At 34.5% G+C, this 17,926-nt stretch overlaps 2 protein-coding genes and 1 long non-coding RNA gene across 6 annotated transcripts in view; 2 read left to right on the top strand and 1 right to left on the bottom strand.

Annotated features, from left to right (window-relative positions):
- The window catches only part of LOC134292973 (uncharacterized), a 22,269-nt gene extending 21,407 nt beyond the window's left edge, over positions 1 to 862 (top strand). Inside the window, exon 2 of the long non-coding RNA XR_010000049.1 lies at positions 507 to 862. This is a non-coding gene — a long non-coding RNA (uncharacterized LOC134292973). The remainder of the gene's footprint in view (positions 1 to 506) is intronic.
- The window catches only part of cunh9orf78 (chromosome unknown C9orf78 homolog), a 14,363-nt gene extending 6,839 nt beyond the window's left edge, over positions 1 to 7,524 (bottom strand). Inside the window, exons 1-6 of the mRNA XM_062958916.1 lie at positions 7,318 to 7,524; positions 6,079 to 6,138; positions 5,816 to 5,867; positions 4,663 to 4,733; positions 3,164 to 3,241; positions 616 to 813 (exon numbers count right to left, since the gene is read on the bottom strand). Of these exons, the coding sequence (XP_062814986.1) occupies positions 616 to 813; positions 3,164 to 3,241; positions 4,663 to 4,733; positions 5,816 to 5,867; positions 6,079 to 6,138; positions 7,318 to 7,406 (548 nt within the window). The 5' untranslated portion in view covers positions 7,407 to 7,524. The remainder of the gene's footprint in view (positions 1 to 615; positions 814 to 3,163; positions 3,242 to 4,662; positions 4,734 to 5,815; positions 5,868 to 6,078; positions 6,139 to 7,317) is intronic.
- A 344-nt stretch (positions 7,525 to 7,868) lies between these two features.
- Positions 7,869 to 17,926, top strand: part of usp20 (ubiquitin specific peptidase 20) — a 46,965-nt gene continuing 36,907 nt past the window's right edge. Inside the window, exons 1-4 of one of the 4 annotated variants that reach the window (XM_062958912.1) lie at positions 7,869 to 8,165; positions 12,438 to 12,519; positions 14,442 to 14,495; positions 16,405 to 16,467. In XM_062958912.1, the coding sequence (XP_062814982.1) occupies positions 12,439 to 12,519; positions 14,442 to 14,495; positions 16,405 to 16,467 (198 nt within the window). In that variant the 5' untranslated portion in view covers positions 7,869 to 8,165; position 12,438. The remainder of the gene's footprint in view (positions 8,166 to 12,437; positions 12,520 to 14,441; positions 14,496 to 16,404; positions 16,468 to 17,926) is intronic. The other 3 variants (XM_062958914.1, XM_062958911.1, XM_062958913.1) reach the window with 3 other exon arrangements.

Raw genomic sequence — 17,926 nt, 5'->3', positions numbered from 1 at the left:
GCTCCTTCTTTCCTTCCTTTTTCTCCCCTCCTTCTTTCCTTCCTTCCTTCCTTCTTTCCTTCCTTCCTTCCTTTTTTCCTTCCTTCTCTCCTTCCTTCCTTTGCTCCTTCTTTCCTTCCTATTTCTTCCTTCCTTCTTTCCCTCTTTTTCCTTCCTTCTTTCCTTCCTTCCTTCCTTTTTTCCTTCCTTCTCTCCTTCCTTCCTTTGCTCCTTCTTTCCTTCCTTTTTCTCCCCTCCTTCTTTCCCTCTTTTTCCTTCCTTCTTTCCTTCCTTCCTTCCTTTTTTCCTTCCTTCTCTCCTTCCTTCCTTTGCTCCTTCTTTCCTTCCTATTTCTTCCTTCCTTCTTTCCTCCCTTCTCCTTTCCTTCCTCCCTTCCGTCCTTCCCTCTATTTTCCTCCCTCCCTCCCTCTCTCTTTCCTTCCTTCCTTCCTTCCTTCCTTCCTTCCTTCCTTCCTTTTTTCCACTTTCTCCCTCCTTCCCTCTCTTTCTCCTTCCTCCCATTGCAGCCTGGCATGGTGTTGGGCTTTTGTGCAGCCGCACGGCATCCCCGGCTCCCGCTCAGCCTAGCAGACCCCCCCCCCGCCCCCCGCCAATCATTGGGGTCCCCGTTCCTACTCGATGCCGAGGTCGACTTCGGGGATGCCGCTGAGCATCTGGTTGGAGAGCATCTCCTCGGTCTTCTTGGCAGAAGATACACGGATGCTCTCGGGCAGCTCGTAGAGACAGTCCTCCGCGTTCTTGGCCTTCACCTTCCGCTCCTCGCTCTCCACGATGCCCTTGCGCTTCTTCAGCTCCGTCTCAATGTACTTCATCCTGGGAACACCAGAAAGATCATCTATCTATCTATCTATCTATCTATCTATCTATCTATATAAATAAAAGAGGGATGGAATCCTGGCGACCAACAAAACAACAAAACTAAACACCGCACAACCTCAAAAATTGACAGCACAACCTCTCATCCATGCCTCTAGGTTGATACAACAAAAAGAAAAGAAAAATAAAGTCCTAATTAGCGGGAGAGGAATAATTGTTTTTATCCAATTGCTGCCAGTCAGAAGGCTAAGCTCCGCCCACTTGGTCTCCTAGCAACCCACTCAGCCCAGGGGGCAGGCAGAGTTAGGCCTCTTCCACACTGCCTATAAAATACAGATTATCAGATTTTAACTAGATTTGATGGCAGTGTAGACTCAAGGCCCTTCCACACAGCTATATAACCCACTAGCTGTGCCCGGCCACGCATTGCTGTGGCAAAGTGGTGGTGGTGTTGGTTAAAAATTGTTGTGTAATTTTTATTTGACGTTATTTGCATTTTTTTAATTAATTTTATTGTAAGTTATATTTTTATTTATTATATTTTATTATTTTCTTGTATTATTTTGAGTTATTTTCTGTTATTATAGTATTCTATTGTATCAATTTTTTAGTGTTTTTAATTATTTTTTAGTGTTTTTTATTATTTTTTATTGGGTTGCTAGGAGACCAAGTTGGAGGAGCTTAGCCTTCTGACTGGCAGCAATTGGATAAAAGCAATGATTTCTCTCTCTCTAATTAGGACTTTATTTTTCTTTTCTTTTTGTTGTTTCAACCTAGAGACGTGGATGATGGGTTGTGCTGTCAACTTTCGAGGTTGGGGGGCCTGTAGTTTTGTTGTTTTGTGGGTCGCCGTGATGCCATCACTCTTTTATATATATAACCCATAACATCTTATATTATATAATCTTTGGCCACCAAAGACAGAGCCATCCCATCTATGTCTTTCAAACAAAAAAAATGGAAAATAAAGTCCAAATTAGAGAACGAGGAAGAGCCGTTTTCAACCCTGGTTGCTGGTCAGAAGGGTAGGCCCTGCCCCCTTTAGGCCCCGCCCCCTTCGTCTCCTAGCAACCTCCTCGGCCACAATGGCACCGGGGTACAGCCAGGGTTCAGGCTTTTGAGGCTGCAAGGCTATTCACTGCTATTCCACCTGGCCAACAAAGCATTCCCATCAGCCACAGCAACACGTGGCCGGCCACAGCTAGTAATAAATATAATAATAAGGAAATGTAATAACCATAATATAAGTAAATATAACATTATAAGAAAATATAATATTACTAAATATAGCGATAATAATATAAGTAATGATAAGTAAATATAATAAATGTAATAATAATAGTAAATATAATAATAAGAAAATGTAATAACAATATAACAATAGATAACAATATAAGTAAATATAATATTACTAAATATAATGATACAGTAATAATGTTAATGATAGTTAAATATAATATAGTTAAATATAATTATTAAATATAATAATAATATAGAATAATAATATAGGTAAATATAATAATGATAATAATTATATTAGTAAATATTATGACAATAGTATATGTAATGATAATAATAACATAAATAAATACAATAAGTAACGATAATACGATGTTACGATATAATAATAATAGTAAATATAATAATAAGGAAAGCTAATAACAATATAAGTAAATATAACAATATAAATGTAATGTTAGTAAATATTAAGACAATAATATAAGTAACAATAAGTAAATATAATGATAATATTAGTAAATATAATAATAAGTAAATATAATAATAACAATAATATAAGTAATGATAACAATAAGTCAATATAATAATATTAGTAAATGCAATGATAACACTATTAGTAAATATAATAATAGTAAATATAATAGGGAAATGTAATAATAAAATAAGTAAATACAACAACAGTATAATTAAATACAATAATGACAATAAGTAAATATATTATTAATAAATATAATGATAATAGTAAATGTAGTGATAATAATATAAGTGAATATAATAATGTCAATTAAATATAATAGTACAGATAATGATAATAATAATTATAATAATAGTAAATATATTGAAAATAATCTACATATTCTAATATACATCATATTGTAATATATTATACATAATATATTATATTTTAATAATATACTAAATGATCATTATTTATAGTGTAATAACAAACAATGTTTTTATGACCAACTTTTCAATAGAAATTGAAAACTGAATTTGTAATGAACAAATCTGGGGGGGGGGGGGGGGGGGTTAAGGTTTTGAAAATTAGGATGTACATTATGTTTGATGGCACATTATATTTGCGTAAATATGGTAGTATAGGACTTACATGTCGGCATCTTCGTCCCTCCGGTTCGTCTCTGCCGAAAAGGACGTCCCAAGGTTGAGATCCTCTTCCTCGCTGATCCTACAAAGTGGATAAGAAATATAATTATTATCATCATCATCATCATTTGTATTTCTTCTATGGTAAGACACCATTGACTGTCAAACGCACTACGAGTTCAGTAACAAAAGCGAATATTAGAACGAGTAAAACAAGTAAATATGTGGTTAAAAACCATGGCCAACTTCATGCATATAATACAATAAAGTGTACTTTTCTTCCAGGACTGAGACCCAGAGCGATTCATAGCCTTAATTATACGATTTTAAAGGAAAATGGGAGAAAAATATAATAATAATAATAATAATAATAAAAATAAACTATGGCGTGGGCTGGTCCATGAGGTCACGAACAGTCGGAAGTGACTGAACGAATAAACCACAAAATAATAAGAATAATAATAGCAATAATAATAAATAATAATAATAAACGATGGCATGGGCTGGTCCATGAGGTCATGAATAGTCAGAAGCGACTGAAGAAATAAACCACAAAATAATAATAATAATAATAATAATAATAACAGCAATAATAATAAACTATGGTGTGGGCTGTTTCATGAGGTCACAAAGAGTTGGAAGCGACTGAACGAATAAACCACAAAATAATAATAATAATAATAATAATAATAATAAATAAACTATGGCATGGGCTGGTCTATGAGCTCATGAATAGTCGGAAGCAACTGAACGAATAAACCACAAAATAATAATAATAATAATAGCAATACTAATAATAAATAATAAATCATAATAATAAACTATGGCGTGGGCTGGTCCATGAGGTCATGAATAGTCAGAAGCGACTGAACAAATAAACCACAAAATACTAATAACAATAATAATAATGATAGCAATAATAATAATAACAGTAATAAACTATGGTGTGAGCTGGTCCATAAGGTCATGAAGAGTTGGAAGCGACTAAACGAATAAACCACAAAATAATAAGAATAATAATAGCAATAAATAATAATAATAATAATAATAATAAACTATGGTGTGGGCTGGTCTATGAGCTCATGAATAGTCGGAAGCAACTGAAGAAATAAACCATAAAATAATAATAATAGCAATAATAATAATAATAATAATAATAAACTATGGCATGGGCTGGTCCATGAGGTCATGAATAGTCGGAAGCGACTGAAGAAATAAACCACAAAATAATAATAATAATAATAATAATAATAATAATAATAATAGCAATAGCAATAATAATATAATAAATAAACTATGGCATGGACTGTTTCATGAGGTCAAAAAGAGTCGGAAGCGACTGAAGAAATAAACCACAAAATAATAATAATAACAACAATAGCAATAATAATAATAACAAATAAACTATGGCGTGGGCTGGTCCATGAGGTCACAAAGAGTTGGAAGCAACTGAACGAATAAACAACAACAACAACAACAACATAATAATAATAATAATAATACCTGTCTTTGCCCCGTTCTTTCAGCTTCTTCATGTCCACCATGCCACCCGTCTTGACCTTAAAAGGATCGTCCTGTTCAGGAGAGAGAGAAATTTGGAGAGATTTCTGGTCTGATCATACTTATATCACTACTATCTTGGGTCATGTGAAAAAGTCATTTTTTATTTTACAAAATGCCTAATTTGTGGGTGAACTACAATATAATAATATATAATACTAATATTATGCTATATTAACAATATAATATGTTATATACAGTATTATAATAATAATATTTGGGTCCCGAAGGAGGGAGAAAAGCGACATATAAATAAAGATTTATAATATAATAATAATAATAATAATAATAATAATAATAAACTTTATTTATATACTGCTCTATCTCCCCAAGGGGACTGGGTTTCCAAAATAAATACAAATGCAAATACAAAATAACATACAACAAAATATAATACATCATAGATAAAACACAGAGATTTCAGTTAAAAAACAATCATAGTCACAATCTTCGATACTAAGGATTTATTATTATTGTTTAAGATTTATTATTATTAAGCTTTTTATTATTATTATTATTATTATTATTATTATTATTTACTGGCAGCATATATTTCTCCTCCACCAAATAAAGTGTATTTTGATGTCTCTGAAGACAATCTTACCATCAAAGTTGTTTATTATTATTATTATTATTATTATTATTATTATTATATATTGGCAGCATATATTTCTCCTCCACCAAATAAAGCGTATTTTGATGTCTCTGAAGACAATCTTACCACCAAAGTTGTTCATTATTATTATTATTATAATTATTATTATATACTGGCAGCATATATTTCTCCTCCACCAAATAAAGCATATTTTGATATCTCTGAAGACAATCTTACCACCAAATTTGTTCATTATTATTATTAATAATAATAATTATTATTATTAATAATAATAATAATAATAATAATGGGAGCATATATTTCTCCTCCACCAAATAAAGCGTGTTTTGATGTCTCAGAACACAATCTTACCACCAAAGTTGTTCATTATTATTATTATTATTATTATTATTATTATTATTATTATTATTATATACTGGCTGCATATATTTCTCCTCCACCAAATAAAGTGTATTTTGATGTTTCTGAAGACAATCTTACCACCAAAGTTGTCTCTTCCGGTAGCTTTTCTCCCACAAGCAAAGCAGCAGCACTAGAAGGGAAAAAAAAACTAATTTTATTTCATCCTAATTTTATTTCAAGAATGGATCCCTTTCCATAAACATCTGGCACAGATCTGCAGCACAGATCGCTTAGCGAAATTAAAAAAACAACATTTTTTAAAGAATCACATGAGTTGTTCTTTTCCTGCATTTGGGAGAAAAGCAGAATTAAAATTAAATTAAATTAAATTAAAAACCGACCTGACACCATTTGGTCTCTTCCTCAGACTCTGCACTTCTTTGGCTTCCTCCAGTTTCAACCTGAGAAGAGAAAAAAAGAAGCCTTATTGAATCATTTCTGCAAAAATTTCAAACAGGCCTATCCAGTCAAGGTTAAACTATGAATTTTAAGTTGCATCGATACACATGCATTTTCATCCCCATGTCTTTCGATAGATGTATTTCAATGGTCTGATCTTTCTATGTGTTTCAATTGTGCGGAACCTTTAAATATCATATTATCTATATATATAAATGAGTGATGGCATCACGGCGACCCACAAAACAACAAAAATACAGGCCCCCCAACCTGGAAATTTGACAACACAACCCATCATCCATGCCTCTAGGTTGATACAACAAAAAGAAAAGAAAAATAAAGTCCTAATTAGAGAGAGAGGAATAATTGCTTTTATCCAATTGCTGCCAGTTAGAAGGCTAAGCTTCACCCACGTGGTCTCCTAGCAACCCAATAAAAAATAATAAAAAAAACTAAAAAAATTTAATACAATAAAATACTATAATAACAGAAAATAACTAAAAATAATACAAGAAAATAATAAAATATAATAAATAAAATATAACTTACAATAAAATTAATAAAAAATGCAAATAAAGTCAAATAGAAATTACACAACAATTTTTAACCAATACCACCACCATTTTGCCACAGCAACGCGTGGCCGGGCACAGCTAGTGTTATATATAATACACAATTACAATAGTGTATAATAATAATAATAATAATAATAATAATAATAATAATAATAATAATAATGTTTATTGAAAACATTGACTACAAAAATGCATTGGATAATCCAGAATGTTGGCTAAGGGAGTCTTGGATAAGTGAGACTCTACTGTATATAGTTATGCTCTTTATTATTACACAAAGACGGAGTATGACACAGCAAACGAGATGTATATGCTGGATTTCGTATTGTTGTTGTTATTGTTATTATTATATTTCTCCTTGTAGAAACGGGGTTACATTGTATTTAATGGAATCCGAACTGCGCTGGCGACGCGCGATAGCACCTGGGAGTTGTAGTTCCAGGGAGGCGGCATTCCCTTTAAAGCAGAGCGGGCCAAACCTTTGCGGAACTACCACTCCCATGAGCCTTCGCGCGCCCAAAATGGCGCCGGAACGCTATTCTCCACTAGGAATGGGCCTGAGCTCCGGTAAAAACGCAAAAACCGAAACGGCGGAGCAATACTGACCGGACCTCCCGGGTGAGGTGCTGCTCGTCCTCTTCTTCCTCCTCCTCGGAATCCGCTCTCCTCCGGCGGAAACATTTCCCCGCCGGCATTGCGGAAGACAGCAATGTCCGCGGTGTTTTTCCGAAGGTCCCCTCCCCGCCTCAGCCAGAAAGAAAACGCTTTCTGACGGCCGGGAAACGTCGCGCGCCTTGTTGACGTCAACAAGGCGCGCCGAAGCCACTCCTGCCCTGGCGGAAGTGAGGGCAAAACAAGGCTACAACACAGCAATAGGACAAAGACTAAGCCTTTTAGGGATGGAATAGAAAAACTAGGCCAGTCAGAGAGAAAAGCAGCTTGACTTTGTTTTTCCCGCCTTTTTCCATTGGCGCCTGCCCATTGGCCTCTTCAACTTGCGCTGTGGACTTCATCTCCCAGAATTCCTGGCCATTGAACAACCCGGCGAGGGCTTCTGGGAGTTGGAGTCCCGAACGCCTGACGCCTCTTGTCTCTTTGTGATTCCGTCCATTGGCGTCGCTCCAAGCCGCTTGGGACTTCATTTCCCAGAATTCCTAGCCATTGAAGAAGCCGGCGAGCGCTTCTGGGAATTGGAGTCCGGAATGCTTTGACGGCTGAGGTCGGAGCTCCGCCACAGAGGGTTCTTCTCCGCCGTCGGCGATCTCTTCGCCGCCCCCGTCCTCCTGCCTTGGGCTTCCGATCGGCCGCTCTTCCCGGGAAGGAAAGGCGGAGGAAGGTTTTGATTGGGCCTCCGGCCTGAGAAGCGAGCCGAGGCCTAGCCCGGCGCCCAAGCACCGGCCTCACGTAGGACGCCGCCCCGGGAACGAGGCGCCCGCCCGGGAAGGGCCCGGCAGGTAGCGGGGGAGAAGGGGGAAGCATTTGTACATACATATGCAGCTTAATGTATTTGTATTGCCTAATGTGGTGTGTGTGTGTATATATATATAATATAATTGTTTTGCTTAATGTATTGTCTGCAGTTCATATATTCTATATACAGTATATGTATGTATTCCATACATCATCATAATAATAATAATAATAATAATAATAATAATAATAATCACATAGTCCTAGACACTTGGGAAGTGTTCGACTTGTGATTTTGTGATATGAAATCCAGCATATCTATCTTGTTTGCTGTGTCATAATAAAATATAATAATAATAATAATAATAATAATAATCACACAGTCCTAGACACTTCGGAAATGTTCGACTTGTGATTTTGTGATATGAAATCCAGCATACCTATCTTGTTTGCTGTGTCATAATAATAATAATAAGCATAATAATAATAATAATAATAATACATCACACAGTCCTAGACACTTGGGAAGTGTTCGACTTGTGATTTTGTGATGTGAAATCCAGCATATCTATCTCGTTTGCTATGTCATAATAAAATAATAAGCTTTATAATAATAATAATAATCACACAGTCCTAGACACTTGGGAACTGATCGACTTGTGATTTTGTGATATGAAATCCAGCATATCTATCTTGTTTGCTGTGTCATAATAAAATAATAAGCTTTATAATAATAATAATAATAATTTTATTTTTATGCCCCGCCACCATCTCCCCAGAGGGACTCGGGGCGGCTCACAGATATAAAACAAGCATACAATGGTATCAAATGCAAAAAACACACAAATAAAATTAAAAGGCATAAAATAAAACCACAGTCATTATACATACATACATACATACATACATATACATATGTGTGTGTGCTATTTATTTTTATTTGTGCTACCATATTGTATGCACACACACATACAACTTTGGAATTAATATATTGCATGCAGTGTGTGCGTAGACGTATATATAAAAATATTAGACACATGTTAACACAAATACTGTATAATTTGTTTTGCTTAATGTATTGTCTGCAGTTCATATATTCTATATATGTATTCATATATACGTGTGTGCTATTTATTTTTATTTGTACTACCATATTATATGCAATATATATATATTATACACACACATACACACATATATACACACACATATTATACAGCGTTGGAATTAATACATTGCATGCAGTGTATGTGTGTGTATATATATATATATATATATATATATATATATAGTGTTTGCTATTATTTGTGTTACCATGTATTGTCTAATATTTTGTATATGTACGTCTGTATATGTGTATACAGTAATTTGTTTTGCTTAATATATTGTCTGCAGTTCATATATATGTGTGTGTGTGTGTGTGTGTGTGCTCTTTTATGATTTTGCATTGTTTAATTTATGACCTGAAGGGTACATATTTATTTGTATTACTATATTGCATTCATCTTAATAAATGACATGCAGTTTTGTACATATATATGCAGTTGATATATTTTTATGGTTGAATATAGCACATGCAGTTGATATATTTGTTCGTATTGTTTAATGTAGTGCATGCAGTTTAAATGTGGACGTATACATACATTGTCTATGTGTGCATAATATGTATGTATGTATAGATAGATATGCACATGTACATGGGACTTTTAATATCCAGGAGATGGTGGCACATGGAGAAATGGGAAGCCAAGGGCAGAAAGGAGAGTGGCCGGGATGCTTCCGCGAGGAAAAATGATGAATAATGCCTTGTTCATTTATTGGGAGGAACGATCAGCTGTTTAGTGTCATGTGACCGCTTGCAGGTTTTATTTCTGGCAGGAAGCCGCAAAATAATCTGCATCTATTCCCAATTTGGAGCCCATGGGTACCAAAATCCTTGGATGCTCATAATAAGATGAAGCCTCTGATATAAAACAGATATTTTCCCCCTTATTTGTGATATATATATTTTTTTCACACCGTGAATGGCTGTGCTTGGGACACAATACAGTGCAGGGAAAACATAGATTTGGGAAGTGGAATCGAATTTTGAATAGCTGGGAGAGGAAATTCCTTGGATATGAATTAAGTCTTTAGTCTTTAGTCATCTGTTTTGAAATATGTATCTATAGATTTGATTTTTGAATAGCTGGGAGAGGAAATTCCTTGGATATGAATTAAGTCTTTAGTCTTTAGTCATCTGTTTTGAAATATGTATCTATAGATTTGATTTTTGAATAGCTGGGAGAGGAAATTCCTTGGATATGAATTAAGTCTTTAGTCTTTAGTCATCTGTTTTGAAATATGTATCTATAGATTTGATTTTTGAATAGCTGGGAGAGGAAATTCCTTGGATATGAATTAAGTCTTTAGTCTTTAGTCATCTGTTTTGAAATATGTATCTATAGATTTGATTTTTGTTTTGGGAATGGGTGAAAGCTGATATTAAGTCTCACTTAAGAGTGTCTTTAGTCATCTGTTTTGAAGTACAGTAGAGTCTCACTTATCCAAGCTGAATGGGCCGGCAGAATGTTGGATAAGTGAATATGTTGGATAATAAGGAGAGATTAAGGAAAAGCCTATTAAACATCAAATTAGGTTATGATTTTACAAATTAAGCACCAAAACATCATGTTATACAACAAATTTGGCAGAAAAAGTAATTCAATACGCAGTAATGCTACGTAGCAGTTATTGTATTTATGAATTTAGCATCAAAATATCACGATATATTGAAAACATTGACTACAAAAATGTGTTGGATAATCCAGAACGTTGGATAAGCGAGTGTTGGATAAGTGAGACTCTACTGTATGTATCTATAGATTTGATTTTTGTTTTGGGAATGGGTGAAAGCTGAATGGAAAGGTATAATATATATTGTATACATGTAATATTGATAATGTTATAATGTAATACAATATAATACTAATAATAATAATACAATATAATAATAATTATATATTATATATTACGTATAATTTTACTAATAATATTACACTATAGTAGTATAGCACAATACACTTATCCAAGCTGAATGGGCCGGCAGAATGTTGGATAAGTGAATATGTTGGATAATAAGGAGAGATTAAGGAAAAGCCTATTAAACATCATATTAGGTTATGATTTTACAAATTAAGCACCAAAACATTATGTTAGACAACAAATTTGACAGAAAAAGTAGTTCAACACACAGTAATGCTATGTAGTAATTACTGTATTTACGAATTTAGCACCAAAATATCACGATGTATTGAAAACACTGACTTAAAAAATGCGTTGGATAATCCAGAACGTTGGATAAGCGAGGCCTGGATAAGTGAGACTCTACTGTATCTATAGATTTGATTTTTGTTTTGGGAATGGGTGACAGCTGAATGGAAAGGTATAATATATATTGTATACAGTATACATATAATATTGATAATAATATTATAATGTAATACAATATAATACAGTACTAATAATAATATAATATAATAATTATTATATATTACATATAATTTTACTAATAATATTACACTATAGTAGTATAGCACAGTACATACAGTAGAGTCTCACTTATCCAAGCTGAATGGGCCGTCAGAATGTTGGATAAGCTAATATGTTGGATAATAAGGAGGCATTATGTGTAATTTGATGTGTAATAGGCTTCTCCTTAATCCCTCCTTATTATCCAACATATTCGCTTATCCAACATTCTGCCGGCCCGTTTATGTTGGATAAGTGAGACTCTACTGTATTATTATTATTCACCCCAGTTTAAGATTCTCCCCATGATCTTATAGCATCTTAACTTCCTTCATGAGTTTCACTCAGTGCACTTTGCCCAGCTCATCTTAGGATTTCATCGCTGTGTTTTATCCTGTGTTTTACAATGTGATTTTATTTTACGCCTTTTAATTTCATTTGTGTGTTTTTCTGTATTTGATACCACTGTATGCTTGTTTGATTTTTGTAAGCCGCCCCGAGTCCCTTTGGGGAGATGGAGGTGGCGTATAAAAATAAAATTATTATTATTATTATTATTACAACAAATAAAATAGTTAGAATAGTTGTGGCAATAAAGGGGAAGGTTGCTGAGAAATGCATTTAATAAGCTTTGTTGTTGTTTGCATTTTGAGTCATTTCTGACTTACGGCAATCCCAGATGACCCATAGCTGGCAAAGCCATATTAAGGTCCAAACCTGCTTATTTTAGACCGGAACGACGAGTCAAGCCGGGCATGTAAACAAGCTTACCTTTTATTGTGCCTTTCCTTCTTTCCGGGGAACAGAATGGGTGACCTGAGAGAGGCCTGTCCTCACCTGGACTCCATAGGAGAAGTGACCAAGGAAGATCTGCTCCTCAAATCCAAGGTGAGCCTCCCCACCTGAGGTCCATTCTTAGAAGGAAATCTCACAATTACTGTATATACTCGAGTATAAGCCTAGTTTTTCAGCCCTCTTTTTAAGACTGAAAAAGCTCCCCTCTGCTTATACTCGGGTGAGGGTCCTGGTTGGCTTATATTTGGGTCAGCTTATACTCGAGAATATAGGGTACATTTATTATTTTTCTCTATTATTATTGGTATTATTACATTTATTATTTTTCTCTATTATTATTGGTATTATTACATTTATTATTTTTCTCTATTATTATTGGTATTATTACATTTATTATTTTTCTCTATTATTATTGGTATTATTACATTTATTATTTTTCTCTATTATTATTGGTATTATTACATTTATTATTTTTCTCTATTATTATTGGTATTATTACATTTAATATTTTTCTCTATTATTATTGGTATTATTACATTTATTATTTTTCTCTATTATTATTGGTATTATTACATTTATTATTTTTCTCTATTATTATTGGTATTATTACATTTATTATTTTTCTCTATTATTATTGCTACTATTACATTTACTCTATTTTATTATTATTACTAATACATTTATTATTTCACTCTGATATTACTATTATTGCATTTATTATTTTTCTCTATTATTGTTGCTACTATTACATTTATTTTACTCTATTTTTATTATTAATACATTTATTATTTCACTCTGATCTTATTATTATTATTGCATTTATTATTTTACTCTATTTATTATTGCAGTAGAGCCTCGCTTATCCAACATAAACGGCCCGGCAGAACATTGGATAAGTGAATATGTTGGATAATAAGGAGGGATTAAGGAGAAGCCTATTAAACATCAAATTAGGTTATGATTTTACAAATTAAGCACCAAAACATCATGTTATACAACAAATTTGACAGAAAAAACAGTTCAATACGCAGTAATGTTAGATAGTAATTACTGTATTTATAAATTTAGCACCAAAATATCACGATATATTGAAAACATTGACTACAAAAATGGCTTGGATAATCCAGAAGCTTGGATAAGCGAATGTTGGATAAGTGAGACTCTGCTGTAGTTCAATACGCAGTAATGCTATGTAGTAATTACTGTATTTACGAATTTAGCACCAAAATATCATGATGTATTGAAAACATTAACTACAAAAATGCGTTGGATAATCCAGAACGTTGGATAAGCGAGTGTTGGATAAGTGAGACTCTACTGTACATTTATTTTACTTTATTTTATTATTATTAATAATAATACATTTATTATTTCACTCTGATCTTATTATTATTATTATTATTATTGCATTTATTATTTTATTTATTCTATTTATTATTACTTGTATTATTTTCCTGTATTTATTATTATTATTATTACATGTATTATTTTACTCTATTATTATTAAAAGGATACATAGGCACATTTACATTGAAGAAGATGAGAATCATGATTGGATCAATTTATTTTACTCTATTTTTATTAATACATTTATTATTTCACTCTGATCTTATTATTATTAATGCATTTATTATTTTACTCTATTTCTTATTACTTGTATTATTTTCCTGTATTTATTATTATTATTACATGTATTATTTTACTCTATTATTATTAAAAGGATACATAAGCACATTTACATGGAAGAAGATGAGAATCATGATATGATCAGAGTTGGACAGTCTTATCTTAAATTTGAACTTTATGTAAATATTCAAAAACATTGAAACTACTGATGCCTCAATTAATGTAATTTTATTGGCATCTGTTTTTATTTCTGAAATTTACCACCCTCGGCTTATACTGTAGTCAATGTTTTCCCAGTTTTTTTGTGGTAAAATTAGGTGCCTCGGCTTATATTCGGGACGGCTTATACTCGAGTATATACGGTATATTTCCTTTTTTTGCCAAAACAGGGAACATGCCAGTCTTGCGGCGCCGGAGGACCCAACCTGTGGGCCTGCCTTCAGGTAGAGTCTCTGCTTTAAAATATCTTCAAATGTTTTTTCTTCCTACTGTGAGATCTAGCCAATGATGTGTTATTGAATTATACTACAGGCAAGTTCGAGTCTGTAAGTCTGGCTTAAGAGTTTATTTAGTCATCAGTTCTGAAGTATGTACCTTTATCTATAGATTAGATTTTTGTCTTGGGAATGGGTGAAAACTGAATAGAAAAAGGTGTGTGTGTGTGTGTGTGTGTATGTGTGTGTGTATATATCTATATATATAAAAGAGTGATGGCATCACGGCAGCGGACAAAACAACAAAAGTAAACACCCCACAACCACGAAAATTGACATCACAACCCCTCATCCATGCCTCTAGGTTGATACAACAAAAAGAAAAGAAAAAGAAAGTCCTAATTAGAGGGAGAGGAATAATAGTTTTTATCCAATTGCTGCCAGTTACAAGGCTAAGCTCCACCCACTTGGTCTCCTAGCAACCCACTCAGCCCAGTGTTAATAAAATAATGATAAAAAATAAATACAAATAATACAATAAAAAATTATAAAAAAAACACTAAAATAATTAATACAATAAAATACTATAACAAAATGACTAAAAATAATACAACAAAATAATAAAATATAATAAATAAAAAAGATAAGTGACAATAAAATTAATTTAAAAAAATACAAATAACGTCAAATAAAAATTCCACAACAACTTTTCACCGATACCACCACCACTTTGCCACAGCAACGCGTGGCCGGGCACAGCTAGTGTGTGTATATATATATATATAAGCTGTGCCCGGCCACGCGTTGCTGTGTGGGTCGTCCTAAGTGGGATTCCTAGGGGAATCCTTTGTTGGGAGGTGTTAGCTGGCCCTGATGGTTTCCTGTCTGGAATTCCCTGCTTTCAGAGTGTTGTTCTTTATTTACTGTTCTGATTTTAGAGATTATATTGTTCTGTATTATTATACCACAGTAATTATTATATATTATATTTATAGCCTTATATTATCTGCTTAGAACTGGATTATATGAGGCCCCTTCTACACAGCTGTATAAAATGCACACTGAAGTGGATTATATGGCAGTGTGGACTCAATATAATCCAGTTCAAAGCAGATAATATAAGATTCTAAATGGGTTATATAGCTGTGTGGAAGGGCCTTGAGTCTACACTGCCATATAATCCAGTTAAAATCAGATAATCTGTATTTAATAGCCAGTGTGGAAGAGGCGTAAGTGAGGCCTAACTCTGCCTGTCCCCTGGGCTGAGTGGGTTGCTAGGAGACCAAGTGGGCGGAGCTTAGCCTTCTAACTGGCAGCAATTTGATAAAAACAATTATTCCTCTCCCTCTTAATTAGGACTTTATTTTTCTTTTCTTTTTGTTGTATGAACGTAGAGGCATGGATGAGGGGTTGTGCTGCCAAGTTTAGTGTTTCTGGGATGTGTAGTTTTGCTGTTTTGTCCTAGGCCGAAATTTCATTACCCTTTTATATATATAGATTCTCTCTTTGCGGCATAATCACATGAAAAGATAACCGCCCCGAGTCCTTCGGGAGGTGGAGTGGGGTATAAATAAATTATTATTATTATTATTATTAAGACTTTTATTTATTATTTATTTATTTAATACATTTATATCCCGCCCTTCTCACCCTGAAGGGGACTCAGAGCGGCTTACAAATTAAATTTACATACAATATCATATTATTAGCATAGCACAATACTGGCAATAAATTACCATATTGTACTATATCTATATATTTTTAATATTATTAATAGTATTACATGTAATATATAATTTATCATTAATATTATTATGTTGTATTATTAGTATTCTATTGTATTATAAAATAATATTATTAAGGGTATAATATTATATTATTATAGGCTTCTTTCACTCAACATAATATGTATTTTTAGGTCGGTTGCCCTTACGTCGGTTGCGGGGAGTCTTTTGCCGACCACAGCACTCTTCATGCGCAGGTGAGACATCAGGGCTGTTGAAGAACAAATGAGATGGTATCGGGTCTGTGTGCCAAGTTTGGTCCAGATCCATCAGTTTTTGGGTTCACAGTACTCTCTGGATGTAGGTGAACTACAACTCCCCCAAATCAAGGTGAATTTTCTTATAAATGACGGTGAATTCTCCCCAAACCTCTCTAGTATGTTCAGTTCCCGATCAATTCCCGTTTGATGTGTGTCAGAAAAGAATAGGAAAGGGTTAAGGGAGACGAAGTGGGTGGAGTCATGCAAATTCCACACCAATGGAGAGAGTCAGGAACACTGGGGTGCCTGTGGTGGGTGAAAAACAGAAAATCTAGGATGAAATTGTCCTCGTATGAAAGGCTTCACGGGTGGTGTTTGTGGAGGACGTAGGCAGGGCTCTTGGACGTGTTCACGGCGCTCGCTATAACCTGCAATGTCATTGGCGAGAGGGCCATTGGTGTTTCCTGTGTAGTGAGAACTATAGTAAGAAACACTGGGGTGTCTGTGGTGGGTGAAAAACATAAAGTCTAGGATGAAATTGTCCTCGTATGAAAGGCTTCACGGGTGGTGTTTGTGGAGGACGTAGGCAGGGCTCTTGGACGTGTTCACGGCGCTCGCTATAACCTGCAATGTCATTGGCGAGAGGGCCATTGGTGTTTCCTGTGTAGTGAGAACTATAGTAAGAAACACTGGGGTGTCTGTGGTGGAGGAAAAACATAAAATCTAGGATGAAATTGTCCTCGTATGAAAGGCTTCACGGGTGGTGTTTGTGGAGGACGTAGGCAGGGCTCTTGGACGTGTTCACGGCGCTCGCTATAACCTGCAATGTCATTGGCGAGAGGGCCATTGGTGTTTCCTGTGTAGTGAGAACTATAGTAAGAAACACTGGGGTGTCTGTGGTGGAGGAAAAACATAAAATCTAGGATGAAATTGTCCTCGTATGAAAGGCTTCACGGGTGGTGTTTGTGGAGGACGTAGGCAGGGCTCTTGGACGTGTTCACGGCGCTCGCTATAACCTGCAATGTCATTGGCGAGAGGGCCATTGGTGTTTCCTGTGTAGTGAGAACTATAGTAAGAAACACTGGGGTGTCTGTGGTGGAGGAAAAACATAAAGTCTAGGATGAAATTGTCCTCGTATGAAAGGCTTCACGGGTGGTGTTTGTGGAGGACGTAGGCAGGGCTCTTGGACGTGTTCACGGCGCTCGCTATAACCTGCAATGTCATTGGCGAGAGGGCCATTGGTGTTTCCTGTGTAGTGAGAACTATAGTAAGAAACACTGGGGTGTCTGTGGTGGAGGAAAAACATAAAATCTAGGATGAAATTGTCCTCGTATGAAAGGCTTCACGGGTGGTGTTTGTGGAGGACGTAGGCAGGGCTCTTGGACGTGTTCACGGCGCTCGCTATAACCTGCAATGTCATTGGCGAGAGGGCCATTGGTGTTTCCTGTGTAGTGAG

Source organism: Anolis carolinensis, unplaced genomic scaffold (assembly GCF_035594765.1).
Source record: "Anolis carolinensis isolate JA03-04 unplaced genomic scaffold, rAnoCar3.1.pri scaffold_7, whole genome shotgun sequence".
NCBI lineage: Eukaryota > Metazoa > Chordata > Lepidosauria > Squamata > Dactyloidae > Anolis > Anolis carolinensis.
Note: the sequence above shows the minus strand (reverse complement) of the source record. Positions and strands in the feature narration are given on the sequence as shown.